Consider the following 16,235-nt stretch of genomic DNA (forward strand, 5'->3'; position numbering starts at 1 on the left):
ATTCAGCCATTTTCTCTTGTTGTGAGGAGTGGGAATGAAGGGCATTCCTTTGAAAAGGGGCGGGACTGACAGTAATGCGAACCAATAACATGTCAGAGGGAGACTATTGCCCGGTAGTGTAAGGATGTTAGGGCAATAGTCAATCTATGTTTGCTCCTGTGGTAAGGTTTTAACCAATCACAGGCCAGAATTTCCAAGTACTGCTTCATTATATATATATATATATATATATATATATATATATATAATACATGGATGAAGGCTGTATTAGCATCCTGAGCCATTCAAAAATAAAATACATAATACCGCAGTAGTGACATCAAAATCACTCAACAACACACACAATTCCTCCACCAATTACTCGTACTCGTACTTACTACACAGGTTATTCCCTGACTAACTTGCAGGACGGCTAAGCCGTTTACCTGGCACCACAGAACACAAACCAAAACCACACAGGTTTAACACAGCACTTACTTCTTTTATGACTGCTCGGAAGCAGAGCATCTCTTTTCTGCTTCCTTCTACTCAGCAGCCTTGAGCAGACTGACTGCTCCTCTTAAATACCCTGCACCTGGTCCCAATTCTAAATTACTGCCCAGGTGCAGGGGATAATTAAATAATAAAACAGTTAAACTAAACAATAAAACAATTAACAAAAACTAATTAACTAAAAAGCAAAACAATTAAATACAAAAAGGTGCCATTTTTTTTCTTCAGGGAGGTTTTAACCCCCTCCCTGCTGTCTCACACAACCCACTGCCTTACAATATATACTAAATTTGATATTATCATTAATATTCAATTAAAATGCATCTAATGGCTTTTTTGTGGTGTGTCTGAATTACTGAAAAATGTAGGTCTTTGTTAAAAAGTAAAATTTCAGATAAGAGTTACTATTACAAATATGAAGCTCATTCCTTTCATTGCAAAGATAATTATCTGGGCTTCACATTTATGACGTTGTAAGTATGATACAAGATAACATTCTAAAAGAAGTTTAGAAATTGATCTCTGTGTTGAAGGTGTGGGATGTAGTTTGAATAGGGTTAGAAACATTTGCCTTAATTTCTTGAAGTGATTGTGTCTTTTATTTGGAATAGTTAATGTTCTTTACCATACAAACTTTCTGAAAAGCCCTTTATAATTTGGCTGTACATCATGGGTGAAGATTATTTTCCTGACAGAATGCTATAAGTTCACTTGCTTGCATGCAACACTCTATTACCCTGCTTACACTAACCACACTGAGGCGACTTAAGTCTTTTTTGTGTGTGTAAATGTCTTAAGTCCAGCTGTCCTAAAAGTGGCATCCGGAAGGGGCTCACGACGGCTTTGGTCTGTTTTTTGCTCTACTGTGAATGCATTGGTGATTCAGAGTTGAGAGGTTCAATTGCTGATAAAGAACACAGTGTTACAAAATTGAGAAAAAAATAGATCTTTAAACCTGCCGTATATACACAAACGGCAGTAACGGAGCCCTAAGATACCATTGGCAGTTTCATTATAGTTTTACAGCAAGTTGTCTAAACTTGCTTTATTATTAATACAATTATTTTCTTCACAGAACTGTTTCATCGCCATAAAGTGGTTTAAACAGCATTTCCATGAATTCTGTTTTGAGCTGAATCTACAGAGAAAATACTTGGAGAATTTAATAATAAACAGGTGCAATGTGCAGGAAATTCTTAGCATTTTTTATTTTAATTTTGCAGGGATGGAGGATGAAATTCCCCCCTTGTTATCTTTTTAATATTTTAGCTGTTGTTTTTGTATGCATGTAGCAACAATAATTGGTTGAGGTTTGTTTTAGAGAATCTTGCTAGTCTATTTAAAATGTGATTCAAAGGCATCTAAAAAACAAAAAGTAGTCTGTATCTAGCTGGAATGTTCACAGCTGGTCTTATTGTAAGTACAGTTAACGGGTTTTCTTTTTGATGGGCGGCTGTTTTCAGAAACGGTATTATCCCAGGTTTATGACAAGCTGATGGTGTTTTGTGCTTACACAAGAATGCACATTTTAGACACACAGAGGTTCACAATAAGCAGAAATGGATAAAGGGAAATATAACCTGATTGTTTTGACTAACCTATCCCTCTCAAGACAAAATTAAAGACCCTGAATTTCCAGTAATAGTGACTACATCCATAGTAGTATTAGAAAAGCAACAACGACAAAAAAACAGCTATACACACATGCAAGCACATTTAAGACCCCCGTGCAGCTGAAATCCAAGAAGCATTCAAGAACAAGAATAAATCCTCTTGAGACGTCAAAAACATTTCACCTCATTAGCCCTTGTTAGATCATATTTATGAAAGAACAAATTACTGAACCATAGATTCAGACCTAGCTGAGTCGACCGTTACAATTCTGCTGCAGTACAGGATTCTGATACAGAAAGTAGTATATGCTGCTGTATAGCTTTGAAGTCCCTTGTCCTGTCATAATGGCTTTTTACACTGTTGGCAGGCAGTAACTTAAGTAATAATGCATGTGTAAAGGTATTTCAAAGCACAACAACTATCATCCATTTGCAGGTAAATTCACAAGTACATTATTACTATTTTATTAAAGTTTTTTACTACGGTTTTGAATTAATTACCGTTCTTGTGTGGGCTATTTCTGTGTACTGTGGCTTGAGACTGTTTTATCCTTTGGTGTTGTGTGTCTTGTATACAGATTTGATTTGCCTTGTTCAAACATACTTCACCAGGTATGTGCTGAGTCAGCTGCCATAATACCTTAATTTTCTGAATTCCTACAGGGTTGGGGCTTATTCTGAACTAGGGTGTAAAATCTATGTAATCTGAAGCAAACTAGGCAACACATCTATTTAGTTTTCTTTGTTTCTGCAATAAATGTAGATATGTTGATAACAGATACAAACACTTTTGATATGAGAGAAACATATGTGTTCACATTCCCATGTTGCATACAAGGTCTACTGTTGGAGGTCTCAGTCTTCTATGTGCTGTATATTACTAAATAATATCCACTTTTCTATTTAAGAGTATCAATCAGTCAGGTATTGTGCCAACCTTTACACTTTAACTGTCCTTTACTTTGACATTTATTATTATTATTTGTTTATTTAGCAGACGCCTTTATCCAAAAAAGGGTGTGTGAACTATGCATCAGCTGCAGAGTCACTTACAACTACGTCTCACCCGAAAGACGGAGCACAGTGAGTCAGTGGCTGAGGTGGGATTTGAACCGGGGACCTCCTGGTTACAAGCCCTTTTCTTTAACCACTGGACCACACAGCCTCCTTAACTTTTCTTATTAAAATCCATGTTGTTTTTCCGAAGGCTGTCATAATAACAGGAGTATTGTATTTTGTAATACATTTTGTATTTGTTGGCACTTGACACTAATCTTGGTAAATAGTTCTGACACATTGCTTCTTCTCTATTCGAGTAGTTGGGGGAGTTTTAAAAGTTCTTTTTACTCACTGTTACTTCTAATGAAGACAGGGTTGCCTATGCAACCTCTCTTTTTAACAAGATGTCACTTTGAGTCAAGATGTTGACAGCAATAGTCCTCCTGTAACCTAAAACTCCCTTTACATTTCTGCATTGGACAATTTGACTCTCTTCATGTCAAAAATGGCAAACCTCATGTTAAAATAAGCATAGCTGAAAAACTTTCTGAGCAGCCCTTAGGTTTTATTTGTCCTCAAAACAAGATTTTCCTACCAGAAGTGTTTTCTATTACATAGGTGCACTTGTCAGTAGGAACTACCACAGCTGTAAACAACAAGGAACCCTGGCAGGCGATGGAAACAAACAAACAGCAAATTGATTTTTTCCTCATCTCTCCTTGTGGTTCTATAAAGTCCTTTAATGTAGTTGTTAATCTACAGCTTTTCACTTCTGCCTAAGAGACAAGGTGGCCTCTCAGAAAATGAGGTAATATTGAAATTCACCGAGAGGTGTTCTTGCACCCTCTAGTGATTCTAAAGTGCAGAGGTTTGCCTCACAGAGGTCACATCATGTATGGAAAAATACTATTTGAAAGAACGAAGCAATTAGGATTGCTTTCAAAATTATATATATATATATATATATATATATATATATATATATATATATATATATATATATATATATATATATATATATTGCTTTCAAAAGAAAATAGTTTGGCAGTTTGGCCTCCTAATTATGGTAATACAGCCTTTTTGCTAGTACTGCAGGTTTTAAGTCAGCCATTACATTACTGATTACCGGTAACCTTGGGAAAAGCCACTTGATTTTCTTGTCTCTGTACCACCCCTGTGGATGTATTAAACTGCAGTATGTGACACGGGAAGACATTGGTGGAATTGAAAATTTGACACCTTCGTTTCACAGTGTCTTAATTACTTTAAAGTATTTTTTTTACTGGGCGAAGGGGTTGGAAAGCAAAACAAGAAATGCTGTTAAAAGTAAAAAGTAGTGACCAGTACAAAATATACTAATATTAAACCAAAACCAGTTCAAGAAATAAAGTAAATAAATACTGATAACATACTAAATGCAGTTAGTAGCTTATAATACATCTGATTTTAGTTCAAATTACTTAACTGGTAATAAATCAATAATAAAAAAAACAGAGTTCGGAATGCTAAAACTGTAAAGTGCACCTCGAAGACCACATTAGGTTTACAGGGTCTAACTCATCTTAACTGTAACTGATCTTTAAGTAAGAACTTTTAATTCATGATTGTTTTATTTCACAGAGGATACTGTACCAAAGAAAGCAGTGTGCCATTTCAACGGGAAGACTTACGCAGATGAGGAGCGGTGGGACATCGATAGCTGCACTCATTGCTACTGCTTGCAGGGTCAGACCCTTTGCTCCACTGTTAGCTGCCCCGCATTACCCTGTGTGGAACCAGTAAATGTGGAGGGGAGTTGCTGCCCTATGTGTTCAGGTAAGCACATCAAAAAGACATTCACTGCTGAGATAGTGGAGGATATTTCCTAAAACAGAACAAGCCTTTTTGTAGATTTCTAAACCTTATGATATTTTTTAATTCTGCAAGTGCTATTCAGCCCAATGAGGTCTTCAATAAAGCAGTGTAACAGGGACAGTGTACCTTTACTGGCTTCTCGCTTGCATCCAGGTATCTGCAGGAGAGAGCCAGATGCTCTGCTTGTGACGTGCTACCCAGCCCACGGTACTGGAACAAAATTAAAAGAAGAGCCAAATAACTGACCATCGTGTGTGGAATCGGGATCAGAATTTATTGTTTTCCTCAGGGACAGGGATTCGTTTCGGGATTGTTAGAGCCCATAAGTATAGGAGGGAGGGAGCTGTATCTCTGGTAATAGTGAGGTCAGCACATGCTGTATTGACAGCAACCATTTATTTTTAGTTGTTTTTGCACAGTATTTTCTCTTACACTTTTGTATTTCTGTTCCTTTTACACAACCATGTATTGACCCCCAGCCGTTACCACTGTTGATACCGGCCTGTTTTGAGTGCTGCTCAAAAAGACTAATAATAAAGCATGAGTGCTAGAGCAGCTTTTCAACTGTACTCCTGTGTCCTGTCCATTTGTCAGCGGATTACGCACACGCCCTATCACAAGCAGGTTTACAGGTTTAGATCTACTGGGAAACTTGTTCTGGGTGTGAAATATCAAAGTAATCTTAACTAATGTATTCTTCTGTTTCAGTCAACACATGTAACCAAACTGTCCTCTTGCAATACTCTGTTCCTAGTGAATGTAAGAAATACTACATACTATTACCACTCTTAGGGAGATGTGGCACTTCTTACTTGTTTTGCAGGGTGAATGGTTACAGTGCTTTTGAGTTAGTATTAATATTTTCACCCCATAATAATAAAATATTATTGTCTATATAATTACAGCCTAGCTCTTGAAAAAAGTTTAAAAAAAAAAAACAAACAGAAAAAAAACACTGCAGTACATCATCACTTCCTCTCTCTAAACAAAGTGTTTATACAATGTTTACAGTGCCAAACAATTACAGAGTTCACCAAATGTTTATTAAAATTCAATAGTGTATTTTTAAATCTTCCCTACAGAGATGTACGTGCCTGAACCCACCAACATTCCCATTGAGAAGACCGACCGGAGAGGAGAAGTCGAATTTCATGAGCCCTTTTGGCCAACAGGCAATGAGAATGAGATCTTACCACAGTTCAGAGGTAAGAGCTTGTCGATGACTAAACAGATGCAAGAGTAGTTGACATGGCTGCCTGTGGGGTTATGGGTTACATCAACTTCTGATAAATGCCTGTCTGCCATACTTTGGGTTTCTGATATGTTGTTGGCTTTATGACCAATGTTTCTCCCTGTTCTGTGGTGCTATTCAATCAAACAGACATACAAGTCCCGGAAAAAGGCAGTAACTCATGTCAATAACAACTTAAATTTAAACTACATACTGCAACCTGGGAAAGTTTGATTGAATATTGCCAAGAAGCAGGAAAGTGACGCAAGCATTTCTGTTAATAAGACAAGTATTTCATACATGTAATGCTGGTGTTGTAAGCATTGACATAATGTGTTTAGTTCTGGTCAGTGCACTACAAGTTACAGAGAAGGACAACTCATCTAATCCCAGAAATAGTACGATCTATTAGGACAAAAGATTTAAATCTCTTCAGTCTAAAGAAAACACTAAAGCAAAGGGGTTTTACCTGTTAACACATTACATGTGTGAAACCAAGTGAAGGTGTTACAAAACAAACTAGGACCTTGTTCCAACCAGGTCCTTACTTATTTCTTCAAATGATTACCATTGATTCAAGGGTGTATTAGTAAGATGTTTAAAAGCTATTATCAGGTCATTCTATGACAAATCACCTGATCCAGTCAAGGAGTCAAAGATGAAGGTTATGCTGTGGAAGGCTGTCTTGCACAATGAAAACATATTCTCTGGGGTTAAAATCTGGCCTTCAATAGGACACTGCTCATTTTGTATGTGTTTCTCTTGGCTGTTCACTGATACCATCACAATCTGAAGTCCAGTTTATGGTGGCAAGATTGATGAAATTGTGCCAGTTTTTGTATGGCCAGCATAGCCATCACTGAAATACTTTGACAGTTTTTCCTTCTGCTTGGGGAAGAATTTGAGGATTGGGAGGAGGGCACAGCTAATGTTAAAAAATATACCGAGCATCAAAAGAAACTTATCACTATTATAACACATTTATTTTCGAAAAAAATAAGGTATATAAATGATGGACATTGATGAAATGTTTTTGGTTTCTTTTTAATCACGTGATCATTCATCTTGACCATGACACGCTTGAGTGTCTCTGACAAGCATATGCACTTAATCACCTAATTAGTGAGACAGATGATTGGACACTTGATATGGAGTGATTTCAGCTGTTGAATTGCAAGCTTGAATAAAAGCAATAAAGAAAATCACAGAAAAAAAACAATATGCCATGTCTGTCAAGAGAGCAGCGCCTTCGTGCAATTGGCATGTTGGAGGCTGGACTAGGGCAGCGTAATGTGGCTTGCCGTCTCACAGTCAGCAATTTCAAACCTGGTGAGACAGTATAACCAGACACACTCTGTCAATGACAGGCCACGAACTGGGAGACAAAGAGTCACAACACCTGCCCAAGAGCGACAGATCATTTTGCAGCATCTTCGTGATGTCAATTGTTAATCAACACAATAAAAATCACTGCACCGTCTCTAAAACAGAGTTTGTCATTTTTCAATCACATCTAGTGAATTTTATCCAAATATACAGACGTGCTCAAATTTGTTGGAACCCCTCCACAAAAAACGAAGAATGCACAATTTTCTCTGAAATAACTTGAAACTGACAAAAGTAATTGGCATCCTCCATTGTTTATTCCATATTTAATAGAAATCAGACTTTGCTTTTGATTTTTTCTTCAACATAATATTTTAAATAAGAAAACAAATGAAAATGGCATGGACAAAAATGATGGGACCGCTAACCTAATATTTTGTTGCACAACCTTTAGAGGCAATCACTGCAATCAAACGTTTTCTGTAGCTCTCAAGAGACTTCTGCACCTGTTAACAGGTAGTTTGGCCCACTCTTCCTGAGCAAACTGCTCCAGCTGTCTCAGGTTGGATGGGTGCCTTCTCCAGACTGCAAGTTTCAGCTCTTTCCATAGATGTTTGATAGGATTCAGATCAGGACTCATAGAAGGCCACTTCAGAATAGTCCAATGTTTTGTTCTTATCCATTCTTGGGTGCTTTTAGCTGTGTGTTTTGGGTCATTATCCTGTTGGAGGACCCATGACCTGCGACTGAGACAGAGCTTTCTGACACTGGGCAGTACGTTTTGCTCCAGAATGCCTTGATAGTCTTGAGATTTCATTGTGCCCTGCACAGATTCAAGGCACCCTGTGCCAGGCGCAGCAAAGCAGCCCCAAAACATAACCGAGCCTCCTCCATGTTTCACTGTAGGTATGGTGTTCTTTTCTTTGAAAGCTTCATTTTTTCATCTGTGAACATAGAGCTGATGTGAGTTGCCAAAAAACTCCAGTTTTGACTCATCTGTCCAAAGGACATTCTCCCAGAAGGATTGTGGCTTGTCAATATGCATTTTAGCAAATTCCAGTCTGGCTTTTTTATGTTTTTCTGTCAAAAGTGGAGTCCTCCTGGGTCTTCTTCCATGGAGCCCACTTTCGCTCAAAAAGCGACGGATGGTGCGATCAGAAACTGACGTACCTTCACCTTGGAGTTCAGCTTGTATCTCTTTGGCAGTTATCCTTGGTTCTTTTTCTACCATTCGCACTATCCTTCTGTTCACTCTGGGGTCGATTTTCCTCTTGCGGCCGCGCCCAGGGAGGTTGGCTACAGTTCCATGGACCTTAAACTTCTTAATAATATTTGCAACTGTTGTCACAGGAACATCAAGCTGCTTGGAGATGGTCTTGTAGCCTTTACCTTTACCATGCTTGTCTATTATTTTCTTTCTGATCTCCTCAGACAACTCTCTCCTTTGCTTTCTCTGGGGTCCAGTTCAGTGTGGTGCACACAATGATACCAAACAGCACAGTGACTACTTTTCTCCATTTAAATAGGCTGATTGACTGATTACAAGATTGGAGACATGTGTGATACTAATTAAAGAAACTAATTAGTTTGAAATATCACTATAATCCAATTATTTATTATCTTTTCTAAGGGGTACCAACAAATGTGTCCAGGCCATTTTAGAATATCTTTGTAGAATAAGCAAAAATTCATCTCTTTTCACAGCTTCTTTGCTTTATTCTATGACATACCAAAGGCATGCAAGTATACATGATAAAATAGCTTTTAATTTCATCACTTTTCAGGAGGAATGAAGCATTATTTCAATGAGCTGTAAGGGTACCAAAAAATTTGAGCATGTCTGTAAGTGCTAAGTTTCTTTTGATTCTCAAATATAAGTGATAAGTTTCTTTTGATGCTCAGTATAGATCATGGTCAATGCTGAAAAACCAGAACAAAGGCTCGTTAGGATTAAATTAAATTAAAGTGATTGTAGCTTGTAAAATAATTCCACTTACATTCATTTTATACTTCGGTCTCAAACGTGCACTTTTGAAAGAAACACATGTTACTTTAAAAGTGTGACCTCTGGTACTACTCTCTTGATTCAAGAAATCTCTGTTTGCAAGTCATGCTTTCAAATAGTATTGCAGTTGCTTGGTCATTTCACCTAGAAGGTGAACTTGTCCTCACTGCTTCAACTGCTTAATTCTTATCTAACCAACAATATTTGACACAGAAGACCCAGCTGATGTGAAATGACCCAGGAAGTGCAAGTGTGACAGCTTTCCTGAGAATCAGGCATGGAAACTGGGATATCACGTTTTAAAATAAAAAAGACGTATTTGCTATGACATTTAACCCTTAGTGGTCCATTTATTCAGCGCGTCTCAGGCGCATCAGGTCCAATTCATTTTCACACGCGCAGTTTATTTTAGATGCGCTGTTTAAAAGTATTTTTTTCACAGTAAAACAGGTTTAAAAGGCACTGCATATCAACAGGACACTCAGTACTGCATCTCCAGCCCCGCCCCACCCCTTGTTTGCTGTATTTTTCACATACCTCTTCATAGTAGTGCATACCGATAAATCATCTCCTGATCACTTGTTTTATCACCAAACTCCTCAGTAATGCGATCAAAGTCATTATTTTATTTCTATAACATCTAAAAAAAACTCAGCAAATGTCTGTGATATTCTTTGAGCGCTGGATGCAGAAGCAGCTATCTTGTTTGTTTATGTCCGTGTTATCTATGTGGTGCCGGGGCTATCTGTATTCATGAGATACGCCCCTTTTTTTCGGCTCCTATCGATTTCACTCGGCCATTGAATGGTTTTCTCAGCTTTTTCCGGAGAAAAAACAACTAGAGACCTGTTTTTTACGTCTTTTTGATGATGTCGGACAGGGTCCGACATTGGACCGGAAAGGGAAAATTGCAGTGTCGGACCAGGTCTGACATAGGACCGCAAAGGGTTAAGACCCATGTAGCTAATGAAAAAGCAAAACAGGTAGAATTTATATAAATATTTTATTAACTACAATTACTTCACAGGCACACAACATTTACACAGATTATCCCTAATCCCCACACCTTCTTCACCTACTTCAAGTCTCCTGTCTCTCTATAATGCACAAAAAGCTGTGAGAATCTCAAAATGGCTCTGTTGAAACGAAAGCTGAGGAAGAAGATGTTGTTTCTTATAGGACAGGGAATCTTGTTTCTTTCATCAATGCAGATACAATTTAGTTTGGGATGATTTAAAACCTCTCTGAAGAATGCCAACTTTAAGAGACTTTTACATCAAATTCATGCACACAGGGAAAATCACTTAAGTATTTACTGGCCAGAGAAGGCTATCAAATGCTAGATCCCCCTTAAGAACATGCTATGCAGTGTTCCACTTCAGCTTTCACAAGAGGCTACAACTTGTGGGTTTTAAATCCAACATTTTAAAAAATGCTGGTGTGGACATTTTATTTTTTTCACAGCAAACAAAAAATACCATCCTGTATCTTTTTATATGCAAAGCAGAGACTTTGACTTCTCATGGAATTTCTTTCAGATTTTTATTTTTGGGGGTTTTCCCTAAGGTCAAAGATCTTGTTAAGGGGTAACTTTACTTATTTGTTTTTCAAATGTGTTTTTAATATCATTTTAGATTCCTTATGCAATTTTCAATTAAAAGACACCTAACACAACTCAAATAGTTTTTGAATAAGAGATTGATTAATGGCTGAGTGGACCAAAATCAACCAAATGTTGAGCCCTGTATAACTTTTGACCCTTTAAAATGTACATTTTTCTTTTTTTGTCTTGAACAACACTGAGCACAGAGTTCGGTGTACATCGGAGGGGGTAGGGTGTTAACTGTTGGGTGATTTGTCCCAGAATCACCTTATTTTCTGATCAATCTCTCCTGACTCATGCACATATTTTAAGTCTTTAAGGAGCACATGTGATATGCAACCTTTCCAAGATCCCCACTAACTTGGAGCAGATGAATGCTTTCTATCAGGAATGCTGTGATCTGCAGGGTTCTGGGATGAATTAAAACATGTGTACCCTGCATGTGGATAGAATAGTCCAAACTATCATCCAAAACAGTAAGGTCCATGTCCTTTGCCTACTTAAAAAAAGTACGACTCTTGCAGAAACCAGTGCATTTATTAAGAAGAGGGATGCTCAAATTAATCATTTTTGTTTCACATTCGCGGACAAAAGTATTGACACCCTATGCTTATTATACCATAATTCAAGGCTCAAGCATATAGTGAACTTTAACCACGTTTTAATAAAACAAAAAGCAAAATACACATTTAGTAATTTAACAAATAATCTTTATTAAAAACAAAATATTTAATTAAATAATTGGTTCATGATGAAAGAATTGGCAACCAGCTTTAGTATTTCTTGTGTCCTCATTTTGCTTTTGTTTGTGCTTTCAGACATTTATGATCATTCTTAACCAGTTGTTGGTGAAATCGTGGCCTCTTCTGTCTTGCATATTTCCTTCAGCTCAGATTGGCTACAGATTTTTTCAGATCAGCCCAAACAATTCTATTGGATAGAGATCTGGTGATTGTGAAGGCCATTCCAAAACTTTTATCTTAGTTTTCTTAAAGATTTCCATATTTTATTTAGCCATATGCTTTGGGTCGTTGTCGTGTTGGAAGATAAACTGCCAATCAGTCTACGAGCAGGTGACATCATTGTACTTTGTAGAATGTTTTGATACATGGCTGGGCTGCATTCATTTGATCTTCAAAACATGAATGTCTCCAGTCCCTGAACTGCTAAAACAACCCTGTAGTAGGGTGTGGGAAGACACAAGACAGACACAAAGTTCAAATATGAAACGCCGGCACAGGCGCCCAGATTTATTAGTTTGTGCTCAGTTGGCAGGTGTTTTGTTACAGTTCGGGACACTCTACCAACAATGGTATTGTGCCCTGTCCTCATACAACACACAGGTGTGTAATCCAAAAGAACAATAAGTAAAAAGGCGAAAGGAAAAAGGAAAACAAAATACTTTAAGGAAAAACTACAAAATAAAGTGTGTGGGTTTTTCCGCGGCTCGTTGCTCCCTCTAGCGGTGGAAGCCCCGAGGAACAGGCACTGCTCTGCACCCTCTCGTACACTGTGGGACAGCTCAGTCCCGCTAAACTCGCTAACTAAAATAGTATCCCAATAAATAAACTCATGTGCCTTGCTTGCACCCCGAGTCTGTAAGCCTCGCGCTGAAGTGCCACTCCGTCTCTCCGAGTCGCTGCTCCAGAGCCTCTGATTGTTCAGGATTCGGCCGTGAAGTCACGCTCCACTATGTTTCCTGTATGAGCCAGAGAGGATACAAAACAGCACCTTTTTATTAATTCATTCACCCCGTGTAGTCCCACCCCCCAGCCAATGACAGAACGTCAGCCGATTTCCTCACAGCTGAGTCCCGTCATAACACATTGCCTGACAGCGTGGGAATACACGGAGAATACGAACCCCCTACAGGCTCCCACATGCACCTGGCGGTCAGTCCAAATCCCTCCCCTCTCACAACCCCCATATCATGGTTAAACCACTTCCATGTTTAACTGTAGGTGCAAGGTTTTCATCATTGAAGACTTAACCTTTTTTCTCCAAAAACCTTTGGGGAAAAGTTTTATTTGAGTCTCATTGGAACAAAGAATGTTGTTGAAGAATGCTTCAGATTCCTTGGCAAATTTCAGATGGTTTGTTTTATGAATTTTCTTTAAAAGTGGTTTGCAGCAAGGTCTATGTACATACAACTCTTCTGTGTTCCGGTGCCTTTGTACAGTTTTTTCATGCATTATTGCTTGCATATTTTATGTTTATATGTATGTATGAATGCAGCGGTGCATGGAGTGTGGGTTTTGTAGCACAGGTGATTTCAAATGTATATTTGTATTTAGGCACAGGGAGTGCACAATTAGTTCATGTGCAGACTGTGCCTGCTAAAACTGAATGATTTAACAAGCAATCAATCTAAAACTAAAGCAATTGCTACTCGTGCTGACATAGCTCAGCACTATACTTGTGTGTTTAGTGTTCACCATGTTTTTGTCTGTCTGTTTTGGCCATCGTACCTTTTGTTTTGTTCAGTGTTTCGTGTTTTAAACTTTTTATTTTCAATAAACTCGCACATCAGCGCTTCCATACCACAGTGCTGTTGTAATTTCACAATGTTGGAAATAATTTTCTGGCAATTGACTTTATAATGCAGATTAGTTCCTGTGTAATTATTTTCAATCAATTCATATATTTAATTAGTTTTATAAAATGTTTACACACTTTTAATGTCAAGTATTTGAAATTGCTTAAGTGCTTTTTTTTTTTTTTTTTAAAGTGTTTGTTAAACTACCAGAAATTGTGAATTTCAGCCTTTATCATATCTATTACTTTCACTAAATACTTGTATTTAACATGTTTTCTTGAATGATCTTATATTAAGTGTAGGGTGCCAATACTTTTGTCTGTGACTGTAAAGGAGTATGGAAAGATGCATGCTGGGAATAACAAGAAGAGACAGGAAAAGGAAGGAATGAATAAGAGCACAAACAAAAGTATGCAATGTTATTATAAGAGTGAAAAAAAATAAATGGCAGTGGCCCGGACATGTAGCAAGAAGAACAGACCATCGCTGGACCAATGAGATATTAGACTGGATCCCAAGAGCTATAAAGCGACCAAGAAGACGACCTCAGGAAGATGGCAAAATGAAATTAGGAAACACAGTGGAGCAACGTGGATGAGGGATGTAGCAGACAGGCTTTTGTGGAAGAATCTTGGTTGGACATCCTGGCCTGTGATTGGTTAAAACCTAATTGGAGCAAAAATAGATTGAACAACTGCCCTGACATCCTTACCCCACCCGGCAATAGTCTCCGTCTGTCATGTGATTGGTTCACATCACTGTCAGTCCCGTCCGTTTTCAAAGGAACGTCCTTCTCCGCTGCACTCGCAACAAGAGAAAATGGCTGAACAGCAATTCTGTGATTTAACAGAAAATTAATTACAAAACATACAACAAAAGAAAGATGCATCAAACACTAAAATGGTGATTAAAACGTCACTGTTACTGTTTTCTGACTCGACGATGTAAACAAATATGACGACTGGGATATAAACTGGATTATGCAGCAGTCAGCAAGCCACACGGAGAGCTGGATGCCAAAAAAACTTTTATAACTACTGCATGCGATATGAAATTCAAAAACATTTTCTGTTATTTATTTATGTTATGTATTTATTATGTTGTATCAGCTATATTTAAACAAAATATATAAAGTCATATTTACTATCCAGGGGTGGACAATTCATATCGCCCGACGCCCGGGACAGCAAGTTTAACCGGTATTATACACTTTTTTATTTTTATTATTATTATTTTTATTATTATTATTATTATTATTATTATTATTATTAGTATTAGTAGTAGTAGTAGTAGTAGTAATAGTAGTAGTCGTAGTAGTCGTATTAGTAGTCGTAGTAGTAGTATTACTACAACTTTTGATGTATAATGAGCTTTATATAACTAAATCAGCCGTGTAGTACTTTAAATACACAAAATCAATAACAAAAAGTACTATTTGGCAAATTACAAATGTAAATATAATATACAGTAATATAGTGTAAATATGAACCATAAAAAACACTTAATTGCATCACTTTTTGATGTAAATAATCTAAGTAGCTTGACAGTTAACAAAATTACATGTGATGTCTATACAGCTTATATACATACAGTGTCACTGTACTTTTCTGTTTTCATGAGTGCTTAAGTGAAATGGGAGCAAGAACAGAAATAAAAACAAAGGCTAAGGGAAACCAAGGTGAAATACACAACACTCAGAACAGAAGGTATGATGACACTATGACATTATGTGAATGTAAGTGAAACGTGAACACAACAACAACAAAAAAAGCTCTCCCGCTCCTGCTTCCCTACTTGTCATAAAACACTCTGTTTACATTCCTACAACCGCATGCTCTTCCAGGTTTAAAATTAATTCAACGTTTCTTTCACCACCTTGTGACTGTTTTAAAATCGCATTTTATCTGCATTTTTAATAACGTCATTCTAAAACAAACTGGGTAGCGCTATGTAGATGTGGAGCATCAACCTTGTTAACCATGTCTGAGTCTTTTAAACTTTGGGTTCTGCAAAAAAAAGGAAAAAGGGGAAAAAGAGCCCTTTAAACCAACTACCAGTGATAACACTGCAAATGGTAGTAGCAGCAGCCAGCTCTCTGCCACAAAAAACAAAAAATATGATGAAAATAAAAGAAAGAGTGTTTCAACCTCTCTGGAAGGACTCGTGGCCATGGTTAATACAAGGAAAGCCAGTCTGAGGAAGGAGAACCAGGCTCCAAGATGCATTGTGAGGTTTGCCTGGAATATTCTACAATAGCAGTTAGTCACTCTGGAACAGGTATGAATGCTTTCTTGAATGGATATGATCAGTTTCGTATTGAGCCAATCAGAGCACAAGAAACCAGCAAAGCTCACATGGCATGTTTGTAATGGTACAATCAGGAGATCAAATTGTGCTGCAGTGGTCACAGTGAGTTCTCCCAGTTCCACAACTCAGACTGGGGGGCAGCACCTTATTGTGCAGGTAATGCACAAACTAAAAGAGGTGGAAAGGAAGATATTAACAGTGTTATTTAACAATTCATACTTTATTGCTAAATAAGGTCAAACTCTATCAGACATGGAATTCCTATGCAG

At 37.6% G+C, this 16,235-nt stretch overlaps 1 protein-coding gene across 2 annotated transcripts in view; it reads left to right on the forward strand.

The window, feature by feature from the left end:
* The window catches only part of crim1 (cysteine rich transmembrane BMP regulator 1 (chordin-like)), a 285,572-nt gene that overhangs the window by 261,296 nt on the left and 8,041 nt on the right, over positions 1 to 16,235 (forward strand). For both annotated transcript variants that reach the window (XM_059025390.1, XM_034017044.3), the window contains 2 exons: positions 4,725 to 4,919; positions 6,041 to 6,163. In XM_059025390.1, coding sequence (XP_058881373.1) covers positions 4,725 to 4,919; positions 6,041 to 6,163 — 318 coding nt within the window. The remainder of the gene's footprint in view (positions 1 to 4,724; positions 4,920 to 6,040; positions 6,164 to 16,235) is intronic.

The sequence above is a fragment of the Acipenser ruthenus genome, chromosome 6 (assembly GCF_902713425.1).
Source record: "Acipenser ruthenus chromosome 6, fAciRut3.2 maternal haplotype, whole genome shotgun sequence".
NCBI classification, from domain to species: domain Eukaryota; kingdom Metazoa; phylum Chordata; class Actinopteri; order Acipenseriformes; family Acipenseridae; genus Acipenser; species Acipenser ruthenus.